Source organism: Diadema setosum, chromosome 3 (genome assembly GCF_964275005.1).
Source record: "Diadema setosum chromosome 3, eeDiaSeto1, whole genome shotgun sequence".
Taxonomy (NCBI): domain Eukaryota; kingdom Metazoa; phylum Echinodermata; class Echinoidea; order Diadematoida; family Diadematidae; genus Diadema; species Diadema setosum.
Genome location: NC_092687.1, coordinates 15,312,737 through 15,328,846, shown reverse-complemented (window position 1 = coordinate 15,328,846; position 16,110 = coordinate 15,312,737). Strand labels below are relative to the sequence as shown.

General features: G+C 35.3%; 1 protein-coding gene across 1 annotated transcript in view; it reads right to left on the bottom strand.

Annotated features, from left to right (window-relative positions):
- The window catches only part of LOC140246642 (DNA-binding protein RFX6-like), a 39,195-nt gene extending 23,445 nt beyond the window's left edge, over nucleotides 1-15,750 (bottom strand). Inside the window, exons 1-4 of the mRNA XM_072325984.1 lie at nucleotides 15,654-15,750; nucleotides 9,292-9,520; nucleotides 7,900-8,023; nucleotides 3,325-3,386 (exon numbers count right to left, since the gene is read on the bottom strand). Coding sequence (XP_072182085.1) covers nucleotides 3,325-3,386; nucleotides 7,900-8,023; nucleotides 9,292-9,520; nucleotides 15,654-15,750 — 512 coding nt within the window. The remainder of the gene's footprint in view (nucleotides 1-3,324; nucleotides 3,387-7,899; nucleotides 8,024-9,291; nucleotides 9,521-15,653) is intronic.
- Between the last annotated feature and the right edge of the window lie 360 nt (nucleotides 15,751-16,110).

The following is a 16,110-nucleotide window of genomic DNA, read 5'->3' as shown; positions in this document are numbered from 1 at the left end:
AAAACAAATCAGTTCGTGATGTAACAGAGGTGGAATAAAAGAATGCAATATTTTCTCCCTCAGAAAGGGGGGGGGGGGTGGGGAAAGTAAATCACCTATTAACATATGCCAATGAGAAGTCGAGGAAATATACATTTTGTTTTCACAGAAATGATAATATGATAATGATAGTTGATATTTTTAGAGCGCCTTGTCCACTGGATACAAATCGCAATGAGATGTCATCCCTGGTCGCTATAGGAGATAAATACAAAATTACCAGGCAGCGACAGTACAATCCAGTGCATATATAGGGGCGTCAAAATAGTTAGGCCTTCAAAACACTGTGTTTGAAGTAATCCAGTGTTGGTGATGATTTCAGAAGAGGAGGGAGCCTATTCCACAGCCTGGGAGCAGTAGAGAGGAGGAAGCTGCATCGCCAGCTAGTTTGTGGGTGCGTTGTTGTGTGAAGGTAACTGATGATGAAAGACGATATCAATATACCGAATGTATACCGTCCCGCTACTGTAAAATCACATTTGTAGCCGAGTTGTACCGTGTGTATAAGAAGGCGTATATATATTTCTCATTTAATGCATATTTATGAATTTATTTAGTAATGCATATATATGCGTACATGCACGCAAGCACACGCACGTATGGACATAGCTATATATCTACTGGGTTGTTTGTGTTTGCATATAGATGAAAAGAATTCATCAAAGAGGTGATCTTCATTACACAGTGGTTGACCGCCAAAGGTATCGCACAGACAGAAAGAAGTATATTGTTTGCTCGTTCGGTTCAGGTGTATCAGTGTTTACGAGGTCGGGCGTCCCGCCTTATCTGGCAGACGCGAGTGCGGGGGAGTGGGTTTGTCGTGTGGGGGCTCAGATCTATCGTAAGCCGAAATATCCTGTATTTATGCTCATATCCTGTATCTATTTCACTATCATTATGTGTGCGTGCGTGTTTGTGTGTGCGCTTTGCCAATGATTTTAGGACAAACACAGGCAGCGACAAGTATATTAAAATAGAGACGCTCATACGTAGCGAGACGCCCACGTAATACGTAATTATATAAGTGAATATACAATGGGACAAAAAACAAACAAACAAACAAACAAACAAATAAACAAGGAAACAAAAATTAGGAAGATCATTTTAGTCTCTTTATGGACATACTTCGGACTGACATTAACTCATGATCAGCAGAAAACAAATTTCTTGGCAATATCCGTCAAGTACAAGAATTTGAAAATATACAAACGTAAACTTTGTGAATGAAGTCCGAATGAGCACAAAGATCCCATTCGTGATTAATAACGTCATTATGGTATTCGTGCGAAATAGAATCAGCACAAACAATGTAGACAGCAGTTGTAAAATGCAAGACATTTTTTTTTTCTTAGAAATGATGACATCAAACAAACCACAACCCTTTTTCTTACTCCAAAGATTCCTGGTCTGGTCTTATCTTTGTTCTGCAGTCAAAATGTCTTATATTTGGGATTGCCGAATCCTCAGGACCGTTAGATGCGGGTTATACCATCCATGTTCACAACAATGATCGAACAATTGGTAAGCTAAGCTGGCGTTTAACGAGCTTCTGTGCTCAGACCACGATGTTTTATAGGCAGACGTAGTGCTCTCCACTCATTAATCAAGACCTCTTTCATCTCACCGCTCTCAAACTCCTAAAATTTCGTCTACTCTGAAAAAAGGTGTCCCACGTGCTATTACTAAAACCAATATGTCTTTATTATGCCCACGTGCTATTACACCAAGGTGTCTTTATGATGCACATTAAGATGTACGTATATTTATACTCTTTTTCTTTCATTTACACAACTGGTTTTGCCCTACATTTTGGATTATTGCCTGAAAAGAGTGGAATTTTTTCTTCCAGGTTATTTTTTTTCTTCTTCTCTACTTACTTATTCGAAGAAAAATATACGCAAAAAATCGACATATTATATAATTTGTCTTATAACATTCCAATCCCATTTTGTTTTCTTTTGGCCATTTTTTTTTTCCGACAACCAGTATCATTGTAGACATTCTTCAGTGGAACATGTATGAATTTTAACACTGATTTTACAGATATTTCTTCTGAAGACAATTACACAAAATCAATCCCAGGAGTGAACAAACAAACAGACAAACAAACAAACAAACAAACAGATCGTGGGGGTTAAAGAAAAATGTCAAAGACACATCGGCGCAGCACAAAGTACACATATAATTTATACAAGAATAATCACTATAAAGATGAACAACACTGGTAAGATCTGAAGCATATAGGACCGAATCTTCTTGAGCAGGACGCTATGTGCTGGCTCGCTTATCTTACGCCAAGGTGTACCGACATCGTTCGTTTGATAATCGCGGAATTCGTGAAACAACACGGGATAGCATTGACGCTATTTGTTTTTCTGTGGGAAAATACCTTGTTTGACGCAGACCAATTGATTCCTGCGTTATATTTTGAAGTCGCCATGTCAATGGATAACATCCTTAATATAAAGCTATCAACAACAACCGAAGACATTACTTTTCGGCTTCATTAATATAAGACTTTGGAACGGCGATTCGTATAGCGTTACCATTTGAGTTTTCTTATCGCTCGAATGACGTCAAACATTGTATTTTATCAGGCATCCAAAGGAAATTCTGATATTTACGGACTCACACAACTTAATAATAGCAACCCAGAGGTTGAAAGTTCCTTGTCTTGTGTTTGACTAAACAAAAATAGATATTATTCTTGATTTTAAATGGTCACAAATTACGGCCGAGAGCTAAGCTTATGCCAACAAAATATAACAATTATACCTCTCTAAGATGATTATACATTTTGACAGATCAATACGGTCCATCAAAAATGTGTATCTAAGTATATTTATATCTTGATTGACAGTGAACAGTAAGTAAAAGCAAAAGTGTAATTTGAAATTGCGAAAATGAAATAATGGAATTTACGCTTAAAGAAACCAAAAACAACAATGTTACGATTTCACATTTTTAGGTACATCATTACACCTTCCAAAGATTGGAAAAAAAAAATCTAGATTAATCAATAGAAGCATGTCCTTCTGCAACACACATCACTCACACACACACACACACGCACACACACACACATACAAACCCACCATGCCCACAGAGAAACAAAGGAATCATCCGTAACACTTACACATTAATCACGAATACTGCTAAATATTTAGCTGAAACGCAAATTGCATTCATGTGCGGAAGTCCTGATTTCAATGTAATATTTGCTATTGAAATCTTAAATATGTGAGACTTCTAACCGGCACGTGAAGATTACATCAACACACTTACTTTGAATGGCCTCTTGTGCCAAGCCGCCGAGTTGTCAAGTTAGGAAATTTTTGTCGAATTGTCTGGAAAGAGAGAGAGAAAAAAGAAAGATAAAACAGAGGTTAACAAAAGACAAACAACAAACAGACATACACAGTAAGTGATACTATCATGGCTCTCACTTCTAAAGTTAAAACTAGGCTCTTCTCTGACATCATTGGCGATTTGAAACTTGTGGATAATCTGTTCATATAATCATGTCAGCCACATTAAATAAACCATGACATATACCTGCTGTATCACAATACTGAAATTGTTTGGCGCATTAACTTTGCTACTGTTGAAATGTAGAAAAAAATATATAATTGCTTGATTACATAGAATACTTCTTCATTGCTTTATTATAGATTTTGCGTATTACGGCACAAGAGAAAAACGACCAAATTTCTATGGGCTATTCAATCCCTGCTCATTCTCTTTCTTGGAATCTTAGAGGCAGAATGTCGTAATTAAAAAAGACGATATATCTGCATGGATTGCAAAAGTGTTTCAATTATTCATTATCAGATAGTAATTATTTCTGATTAGAAATTAAGTTAATCTTAGAAAGAAATGACACTGACTTCATTGCTTTGCCTTTCTCTTTGTAGACGAGTGGCCAAGACTCACATTAAACTTTTATAAGCATCTATAAGTACTAATGCAAAAACAGACTTAAAGAATGGAAGATCGAATTATCACTCGACAAGCCTATGATAATTCAATCCATCGTTATGAGCAGACAACGGTTATTCATTTCAGTCTTAGAGTAATAAAAAAAAAACGCTTTAGAATACCATGTATTTTGATTTGGATGGTAAAAGGAATTGTAGGAGAATGGAAAGAAAAAAAAAATGCTGTCGTTGATTAAAAAGTGGTTGAAAAACAATGACCTAGAGATATGATATACATTTTGAAACACATGCGGTATTCTCCGGGTTTTGAGAATGAAGTGTGTGTGTGTGTGGGGGGGGGGGCGGGTAGTTAATAGTTTAAGAGCACTATCAAGTAGAACAACATGTGATACATAAGAAAATTCTAGATCACATTTATGACACTTATAAAGCACCATTTTGACCATGAGAAGTAGGTAGGAATAGGGCAAAAGGTCCCATGTGTAGGTCATTCGTCACAGGACATGAACCATTTCGTGGCCTCGCTCTCCCACGCGACTTTGATTTAGAACAACAGTGCATTTAAGGCCAGTTACATATATGTCCCCATGCCGACTGTTAATACTGTTGTGTGATTTGTCGCAAACAAGGTGATAAGGACCCCAACGTTTGGAACCGTTCCCTGGCCAACCAGGTAAACTGAATACCAGAGGAACGATTGTGCGAGACAGTTAGTCTTTGACTATGAACATTTTCAGTCATATATATTGTATACCCTAACCATGCGATTTGATTTGATTTGATTTGATTTGTATCTATTTCCACTTTGAGTTGACAAAAGCACGAAACGGACATAACTAGGTTTTAATGATTATTTCACTTTAATATTACTATACAATAATATTGTAGAGTATCAAAATCAGTACTGAGTAGTAATATTGTATGAGACTGCGCTTGTTTAAAAGTATGAATGCCCTATTCATGTTTATTTCATAGTTTTATGATTACTTACTTTCATCGCTATAGTTCGGTATTTTATTTGTTTTATTTGTTTTTTATTTTTACTCAGTATTCTACTACCATTATATTATGTGTGTTTTACCTTCACCTTGACTACGTCCGCTCATTGCGAACATGATTACGTGCCTAAAACGATTGTTCACTTGAGTTGATGAATAATGTCTACCTTTATATAATTAAACAGATTTTTCTAGGAACTCTTAATTGCCTATGCGGTATATTCTTATACCATAATGTTTCTGCAAGAGTTCTACGTTCTCTTATGTTATTTCATTGTTGATCACACAACCTCATTTCTTTTGTCAGTTTCTGCTCATTATTCTTCATGTACCTTGATCTTACAGACATTTCACTCTTGCTTACATAATGATGATAAAAAAAAATTGTGTAAACAAAGTAGTGAGATATTTAATTACTGGAAATTGTGCTTTTTGAGAAAAAAAAATGAAATTAATAAAAAATGGCACACAATTTAGAGATGCAATTTTGCTTGTCATCATTTCACCAGATTTCTAATTGTAATCCATTTCATAACCTGGTATGACATACATACATACATACATACATGCTATGAATCCCCTGTACTATTTTCAAATATACACTGCACATTTCTTGAAATTGCATATTCTCTGGCATTGCTTTGAACACTTTTTTTTTTCTCTCTCTAATTCACTCACTTGTAACCAATCGCAATGCATAAGTGTATCATTCAAATCTATAATAGCTCATAGGAAATTATTACTTCATTCTCATTCCAAGAATTGATAATACGCTATAGGCGTTATAACTGTCAATGTCCATCTTCCGTTTCCATCGGAGTCTGAATTCAGACTATTAACCGGGTCAGCAGTGACGCACAAAAGACGCGCACGTCGTGCAATTACGTAAGAACGGATATGGAGCCTCGATATCAAGGGTCGCTGAAAGCAAGTCTACAACGTGTTTACCAGTGTTCTTTCAATAGGAACAGAAGCACAACAGTTGACTTACAAGATTTTCAGGCGCGATAGTGTCGATAATCTCAGGTCGGTATTGATAAAGTCAAAGAGATTTATCAAAGTCTAAATAGATCACTTACAATTCAATGCGGTGAGTTGTGAAACGTGAATAAGAGCTTGTGGGACGGATTTATGCACCGCAAGATTTGTTTTTCTTTTTTCCGGCTCTTTTTGGAACGCAAGTGAATTTTAGTTTTGTTTAAAAGGGAAGCAATCGGCGATACATATTCTGTCCCTGATTCATCGTAAATTCGTAAACCGTAAACCTTAAATGCAATATTTACCATTTACAGATGAAACAAAAACCCAACTTTAGTCAGTGTTAGTGCTTCAAAATACTTCTAACATGTGATTCAGGTGTAGAAACAACCAATGTAAGAAATTGAATCAGTATAATCAATGTTAAGTATTGTTAAATATACACAATATGAACAATATACATTTTTATGTGATGGGATATTTTGTGATACAACTGACGCATACACATATGCCTTAGATGTGATTACTCGAGCATTTTTAAATCACTGCTCCTAAAGGTAAACAGTACCTTTAAAAATACTGACTGTAAACACGCGTAAAAATCAATAAGAACAAAATATAAAGATCATAACTATAATATGATAAAATAAAATGATTAATGTCATTAAGCGTATGTGTCTTTCTGCCTGTGCGTGAGAGAGAGAGAGAGAGAGAGAGAGAGAGGAAGGAAGGAAGAAGAAGAAGAAGAAGAAGAGGAAGAAGAAGTTTGTCTGATGTGTCCTCTTTCCTGAAATTGTTGGGGGGTGTCAGATATGATTTAATGTTATTATTTTCTTGTATCCTAGACAAAAATACTCGTTTACTCTCAAGAGTATTTCAAAATCATGCAATATAATTGAAGTGCCCGTAGATGCCAAAGCACACAATCATGTAACTAAAGTTTATAACTGAAACATATCAACAGACGAGGGTCACACCCCACTCTATCTTGTTTGTTTTGTTTTGTTTTGTTTTATTTTGTTTTTTGGTATGAAATCATGCTGTCATGATAATGAAGGATTTGAAAAAGGAGACAGCCACGATGAGATTTTACTCTCCTTTTCCCTCCTATGTCAATGCTTTATGAATGCGTAAAATATGTCATTTGCAGGGTGGATTCGCAGCCCCATTTTGAATTTACGTATGAGCAGCTATTGGTACTGATACTCACATGTCTTAAATGTTAACATAAACCATAAAAGTAAAAATGGATATAATGATATATAATGTGTAATATATGATTATGATATAGTATGTAATGTAACATATAACACATTATATATCTATATAGATATAGATAATAAGCACTGTTTAGACAACAAAGCCTGCTGAGTGGAGACACATACCCACACACACATCCTCACTCACATATAATCGAGTAACATGTAACAGCTATACACATAATACTATGTATACAGGAATGACATTATACATGTAGGTCTACATAATACATACTGTGTGTTATGGCATCATAAGTATAAACGTATAGATATGATAAAATACCTGTATATATTTCTTCAAACATACACCCCTTTCACTCACACAGACACTTTTTATGATATACTTTATTTGAATTTCATTCTATGTCAGACTCAGTTAATATGAACAAGGATAAGCATATGTATTCTTCTTACTTGTGCTGATCAATCACATTCTCTTTCTTCACATACAGTACAACACTTTTTTTTTCTTTTTGAAAATCATACCATGTACAAAAATATAACTATTCTGAGTAAATCTCAGAAAAAAAACAAACAAACAGCTGTCTTGCTCAACTTAATTAAACTGATCAATATCTTCTGCTTCTTTACACAAACTTTTGTGTTGCTGAATCACACACACAAACACACACACACACACACACACACACACACAAAGAAGTGTTCTGTGATTTTTCTTTTTCTTACCTTTCCGAACGTAGCGGCGCAAGCCGGTTCCAGGGACTCCTTGCGACAGAAGTCCAGATAGTGCGAATACAGGATGCAGCGAGGTAAGCATACTCCTTCGCAAATGCAGTAATTTTCATCCAACCTGTGGTGCAGGAAAAAAAGTGCATTTCATCATTACTCATGTTAAATGAAGTAATAATGGACGGTAGGTAAAAAGTAATGTCATTAGCATAATCTAGTTTGACATCACTGAAATTTCATTTTACATAGGTATTTGCAATCTGCTAATCGCAGTTGAAAAGTTCATAATCATTTCAATTTATTATCACGATTTTCACTGCTAATACATCAAATATAACAAAGTAAAATGATACATTATATCAAGCACAGGATGCACAGGAGAACAATGTAAAACATAATACCATATATTGGGCAATCTATGAAAGTAGAAATCTAAGTATAAATGCTACAGAAATATGATGGAACCTACTCATAAAAGCAAACTTCTTAAGCAACCATTGGAAAAAAACAAGACATCGTTTCAATAAAGCTTTGAGACAATGGAGCATCTCTGTACCTCATTTAGAATTCCGTATCCTTGTATTTTGCTTCCCCCCCCCCCCCCCCAAATTGACAGGGGAAATCTATTGTATTAACAAAACATGTGAATCCTGGGAGATGGTGATGCTTTCTGAATATTTTCCCCTTTTTTTTCACCTCAGGTAACATCCAACTTCCATACTTTTAAATACAAAGCTCACACCAATTCGCATATATAATATATATATATATTTATAATCTATATGTATTTATTTATTTATTCATTTATTTTTTATTTCATTTTACACTATATGATCCCAATACGATACAGATTTCTTAGAAAATGATAAAACAATAATTTGTGAAATATAATCTCTTTTCTTTGTTACAACTTCCATTTGATGGAAATAAATGCGAATTGCGTATTGAATTGAAAGGAACACAGATGTAACACATATATGTTTAACACTCGATAATCATTAATTGGTAATCTAAAATATTCCAGTTTAATGTATCAGATCAATCCAAATAAAAAAAAAAAAATCATTAACCTAACAAGGAAGATGGGTTTCTTTGCTTTCTTTCTTTCCAATTCACAGCCCTTTAACTGAACATAAGTGATTACTCCTGGAAAATGTAGAGTTTGTGTATGCAAGAAACCGGAACAGAAGCACGAAATCGGCACCCCACAGTTACTGTCTATTTGTATCGCTAACCTCCTAGATCAGTACTACTCGGTCGTCTTTTATTACCGCAAGAAAAAAACAAAAAACTTTTCCCTCATGCTATGTGATTGTTCTCCACGCATAATTTATTTCTCAAGGTTTTTCATCTCTTAAATTGCAGAACGATGATATTAGTTTTCCTCACCATTGCAGAGTAAGAGCCGTCTGTTTCTTTTTATCTTTCACCATTTGTGCCGCCGTCTTTTTCACAGTGGTCTTCGATATCGGGCCATCCTTGACGTTATCCACTTCATCGACATCGTCGTCTTTCTTGGCATGCCGAGTCTTTGTTTCGTCGTCAAGATCATTCACGCGGTCGTTGGCCAAGTCATCTGCGATGTCGTCGTCGGAGAACGAATCCTCAGACTCTGCCTCTACAAGAGAACAAGGAATACAGAGGGTTTAGCTTGTGCTGCCTTAACAGTATTCCTTCATTTCAGCTTAGGAAACGCTTTGCAAAGCTCTTCTTAATATTCTTATCATTGGTCAGTGTTCATTGAAATATACATGCTATGCAACCGTAACAATCTGGCATTTATGTATTCATAATGATATAAGTAGGAAATTATTGCCTTATCACTACAATTTCATTGTTGAGAGTTTGTTCTTAGCAATAATAAAATGACTTGAAAGCATTTGTGACCTATGAAGAGCCGAGTGTAATGTCTTACTAAACAAAAACAGCAATAACACATAATTGTTACTCAACTAGAAGGTTTCAAGTTTGGGAAAGTGTGATTGGTGTTATATGTTAACGTGGTATTTCAAAAGAAAACTAACTGCAACCTCAATGACATAACGCAGAAAAATACTTATTCGAGACACAACTTAGCTCAACGCAAGGAATGGAAGACCGGAGACCCATACTTTGAACGTGACGTTGTTTTAAAGGCACAAAAATGAAGGTTAGTCTTGATATTATGCTGTTTTGTAAAAGATTTTAAATAGTACTAACAGTTGACTCAGGCATGTAGATCAGTGAAAAGTTTTTGCAAAAATTAGATAAGACATAACTGTAAAAATTCACTGAACAAGACAACACATTTCTGTGTGTGACGAACGTGTTGAGCAGCTGCACGTGTCGAGCGTATGGTTTGAACACAAAAGTCATGGACCAATTTCAATTTTTCTCCCAAGAAAAATTTTCTTCAGACCTGTTCTTTGTATCTTACAGGACTAACGCGTTTTGCGCATCCTCCTCCGTAGATCAGTGCAGTCTTTTCCCATACAGTTAAAAAAAAAAGAAAGAAAATTAGCCATACGAATGGAAAGCTACTCAGCACCTTCAATACAAAGAGTTGCCATTTTGCAACAAGTTTCAAAACTTACAGCTTCTTTTACGCTGTTATTTAAACAATTTCAAAATTTAGGGCCACGAAAAGATAATCTTTAAAAATGGTTCTAGACAGAGGCAAGTGAATATCACTGGATTACTGTGTAAAGGGTATGAAGGGTATGGCTGCACGTTAAAGTAAACAAAGATTCAAACAAAAGGTGGATGGATGGTTGGTAAGTTTATACATAAGCACTATACCTTTTCCTGAATGGAAACGATATCTCTCTCTAATCTTATAAGTATTATTTTAATAAAATATGTGCGCATCACTATCAAGGAGTAACTCTGATATTTTGTATGATGCTGCATACAAGCTGTATGATATCATCGTATGTGCAGCTTGGGTTAAAGATTTCAATGAAGGTGTTTTCCGTTTTAAGCATTACAAAAAACAAAGAGTAAACCAGTCTTCCACCCAAAACTCGAGCATACATTCTTCATCTGCCATAAGCACACAGAGAAAAAAAAAAATCAGCCAATATAAAGTGCAGTTTGATGAAAATTTGACTGGATGAAATAGGAACAAAAAAGTTCCAGGTGATATATTAGTACACCGTTTTGGTTAAGGGTTAACGTGCCACGAAAGGTATTGTGGGTGCATATTCTTAATAACATCTGCCTCCCCCTCGATGGGCCTGCAGCTACAAGATGCTCACTTAATTAAACCCCCTTCTCTTGTTTCTTTGTTCTAGCGTAATGAGTTTGATCTTTAAAAGGGTTATCTAACAAGTTTACCGTAGAGTATCATTAGGAATCGTTATTAGGAAGGGTTTGTGGACGGAGTGGTGAGTCATTGCACGCCGCAATTCAAAACATCTTGCGGTATCGCGTGGACTGGACATGATGTGATGTAAATAGCTGCTGGTGAACCATATGGAGAAAGTTTTGAATGAATGAAAAATAAAACAAACGAAGGCAGAGTAAAGTTAAGAGCACTACTTGGGCATCCAAATCACTTCATCTTGATGAGTGGCTTTACAGTTCAAAAATTAATTGCAAAGTCTATCCACTTAAGCGGAAATAAACGTAGTAAAAAGAAAAAAAAAATACTTTTAAAATTACTTTTCTGAATCCGAGAAAATCCACCGACATTATTCGTCGGTTATATGCTAATGCTGCATAATATCGTGGCATTCTCCTCTATTTGCTGGCTTCTTCGTATGATGGACTCCTTCTCAACGCGAAACATTGATTGATTGCTTTGATCTGAATTTATTTCCACTTTGAGTTAAAAAAAACACACACACACCCAAAACTAAGTTACAACGACTATTTCAATTATTACTATACAATAATACTGTGTCCAATTATCTGTACAAAACTAATTGAGACTATAATACATGTACTAATATCATCACTTGCAATACTCAAAAGATTGGAGAACAATGAATCAAAACATTGACGGCAAGGGCTCTCTATTTATGCTTGGTTCAATTCTTAAAATCTTCTGAAGTTACTACTTGAAATTCTTAATCCATACACTTTTTTATATTATTTTATGTGTTTTATGCTCATATTTCTCTCAGTCTACTCTCTTTTTCTTTCTTTTTTTTCTCTCTCTCTTCCGCGGAGTCTATTTTATACAAGATTTATTAGATTGTCAGTATTTTTCTGCCAATTAACTTAGTAAGAGATAGTTCATTGTAGATACACTTTAATATCTGTTTGAAACTTCAATGAGTTCGTGTTGTACCATGTGTATATCCAGTGAATGTGAAAAAAAAGTCGAATTTCATAAAATGTGCTAAAATAAAGTACGCAGCAAACATGAAACAATAATTCTTTACCGCTTGTTCTTCAAGAATATAGCTTCAAATGATCTCCTTCTTGATCCATTTACAGGATATTCCATGCACTCAAAATTATGTTAGATAATGTAATAATAAGGTAAATTACGAATAACTGAAAATCTTATTGGTGTTACAAATTCCCATTTTGTACATCAAACAAACTTATTCAAGTCTTTATCGATAGCGCATAATAAAAACCCAAAAGATATTCATTACTACCTATGAATAAACACTCGTATTTGAATTGATCGGATTGCCTTGCGTTTGCCGACCTCACATAACAGGCAACATTTCTTGTTTAACATTATGCACCTTTGAAAAATTATGAATTCCTAATCTCTATCAACAATTGTATAGAGTAACGCTACTTGAACCGTTTAAAAGCAGATGATATCAGCCTTGGATTTAATGGCAAAATATTACCATTTTGGTTTTTTATTTGTTTACAAGTGTAATCGGCTTTCATGGCTGGAGTTTAATTTCATTTTTTTCAATCTGTGTACTAATACTAAAGTGCAAGGGTATTAATGGTAAATGACAAACATAACTGGAATCACTTATAGAAATACATCATTAATCTTGTACTGTTTTTTTCTTACATTTGAATTGTAATATACTTTCATTCTAAATTTTATCAATTGAATTTTTGTAGGACTCACACTTTAAACGTCTTGCGCTATTTTTCTTTTAACACATGCGGCGATATAATATGATTCACCTTATATTTTAAGAACATACAAGAATGTATATCAAAATCATATGCAATTATTTACCCATGCAACGCATTTTGCTAAGTAATAACAGAAAGTGTATAAACTAATCGAATTTCAAAACATCTCACTTTAACTATTGGATGTGAGTAACAGTGGTAGAAAAAAGAATGAATCATAATAGATAAAGCTGGTAAACAAAACACTTTTGAGGCTAAATTCGAACTCTGAAGTATAATTACCCCTCTTATAGTCTCTTTAGATCATTGAAAGTTGTGTATAATCCTAATCATATAATTCTCGTTCGTGTAACTATAACGGAGTAATTATGGCAATTGAGGGGGAAATCCATCTTTAGGTTATCATCCAAATCACTGTTGTTTGCTTCCTGAGATCACTGCCCCCCCCCCCCCCATTCCATTTGATCATATTTGATCAAATTCCGGACAAATTACGTCGAACAATCAGGCAATGCTCTGTAAGCCACTATATTGTCATAAGCTATATATATATGATTGATTGTAGAAAAAAAAATGTTTCATTGTTTCAATGAAAGAAAACAAAGTTATGTCCTTATCTTAAAGGGGAAGGCTAGTAACTGATCAGTGGGAATCAGTGGAAATGCTGGGAGATGATTGTTCCAATCCTTATGGGATTCATTCAAGAGTTCACTGTATATCTATTGTTGTGTGAAAATGATTTGCTTCAGAACGGTCTCATATTCAAGTAATGTGCAGATTAATGCTCCGTCACTGACCAGGGACGCTATCTGGAAGCATTAAACTGCACATTACTTGAATATGAGACCATTCTGAAGCAAATCATTTTCACACAACAATAGATATACAATGAACTCTTGAATGAATCCCATAAGGATTGGAATAATCATCTCCCAGCATTTCCACTGATTCCCACTGATCAGTTACCAGCCTTCCCCTTTAATGATCATGATCTTAGAAACTTTAACCGGTAGTTGGAATGGGACATTGACATTGATGAATGTCACATAAAAATCGCAAGCTCAAAAAGAGTATACAGTTCCGTTGTGATGTTTTTATTGCAAGTGATTAACAATTGTCCTACATCGACGAAAATAAGCACGAATTATCCTTAGCACTGTTGTTATATTCTCTCTGTACTCAACGTTTGAATGAAATTAAACATGCCGACGCAATGTGTCGTATCCTACACATCTACTATTCGCAAAAAACACTTTGAAATGGAGGAGAATATAATCTTAAATTTAAACCCTTTATTAACGAATAAGTCCTAAAAGTGAATAGACGAATTCGCGCAACTGTATGTGACCCTGTATCTCAAAACCAAAAAAAAAAAAAAAAGTCGCCAGGCATGGATTTTTATTTAAAATCATGCTTTGAAAGAGCAGACTTTAAGCTTTTAGATAAAGTATAACTCAATTCAAATGGATCCTCGTAACCTATCTAGATATTGGAAAGAATGCAGGCACTCCGAAAAAGTGTGTCTCTGAAGTACATTGTCTATTCAAGTGCTTAATCTTTACCAAGCCATGCTAGCTGTACATGAATGGGATCAAAAACAGGACGTAAATCACCGGAGCAACAACAATGAAGGAATTATCAAATTAAGCTGAAATTAAAAATGCTTCATTAACACATTCTGTCCATAATGAATGCCAACTTTCAAAGCAGTAGCTTCAACCTTTCTAAAGTTATTATAGTTGAAAGTGAAAAGTGTGTGCAGGTTTTTAAAGCAATGAAAAGGGGACTGTAAGATACACCTAATCACACTATTCTTTGAAAAAAAATGTTAGAGAGAAAAATACTAAGAAAACACTCTCATGTTTGTGTTATGATCCAAAATTTCTGCAAAATGTAGAAGACTTGTTCTCTTTTAGAAAATTTGAAAAAAGTCAAATTTAGCCATGTTGACTCATTTCACCTATTTTCAGTCCTCGCGTAAAATCAATGCGTGCGACTTTTTGTTTGTTTTGTGATGCACGGTCACATATGCAGTTCTTTCCAATAGGGCACTTGTAAGTAGCTTTGAGATATCTCTACTCGCAAAAGAAGAACCTTTTTCCTAATACATATGATTAAGAAAAAAAAAAGAGTAATACCTGATTTAGCTAAATATGGTATAAACAGCTATTTTATTTTATTTATTTTTTTTTACAATGGTTTACCTAGATGACATTTGACAGTCCAGAAAACATGACAATTTCACAAAAGAGAATGGAAATGCCAATGGCTACAAAAACGACGCAAAGCTATTACACCATTCATTGCTATATTACTGCCTGTCTCACAAGAGCTTCACATTTTCCTTTTTATCATGCAAATGTTTCTGACAAATTTTTGACGTATAGCAATTAATGGTAAGTCGCAAAACTGCATTGATCAGTACAGGAGGATAATGTCCCAGCTGATGTATGAATAAAGATGTTGAAGAGGACTTGTTTAGGAGGTAGCGCTTAACAGGCTGCAGAGACAATAATGAATACTTTTCAAATGTATATCATGCATACCTATAAAAAGTATTTAATGATTTTGTTATCTACAGACCAAAAGGCATCAATAGAGGTCAGCCTACATTTGGTTTTAGAAGGTTTTGGAAAGTCAGGGTCAGTCGTGTCAGACATTCAGTTCACCTCAGTGTTGAAACACAGTATATTCGACAGTTGGGAACTCACCGCTGTTATGTCTCGAGCCCAGCTTCTGGAGTTTCTTGGCTGGTAGCTCACAGTCTCCGGCAAGCTTAATCACACTCAGCGCACGCTTCCCTGCCATTGTCGTCCCCCGGCGCCGTCCCCGAGACCTAATGGGCACCGTCCGCCTCAAAAAGATCCGCACCTCTCGCGGGAAAGAACCCGATCATGCGATGGAGAACGAGACTTTTAACGACGCAAACTGTTAGAAGGGGGAAGGAGAACAAACACATAGAATGGTCAATCATTAGCCATAATTGCCACCCTACCTCTTAATATGAAGATCTCGACAAGGTAGTTCACGGCTTTAAGAGAAACGCCAGAAAAGAAGAGGAGAGAGAGAGAGAGAGAGAGAGATGGACGGAGGGGGGAGGGGTGGTGGAATAGAAAATACACTTACACATTCCAGCAAGACTGAATTAAAGAGAAATGTTGTTATAAG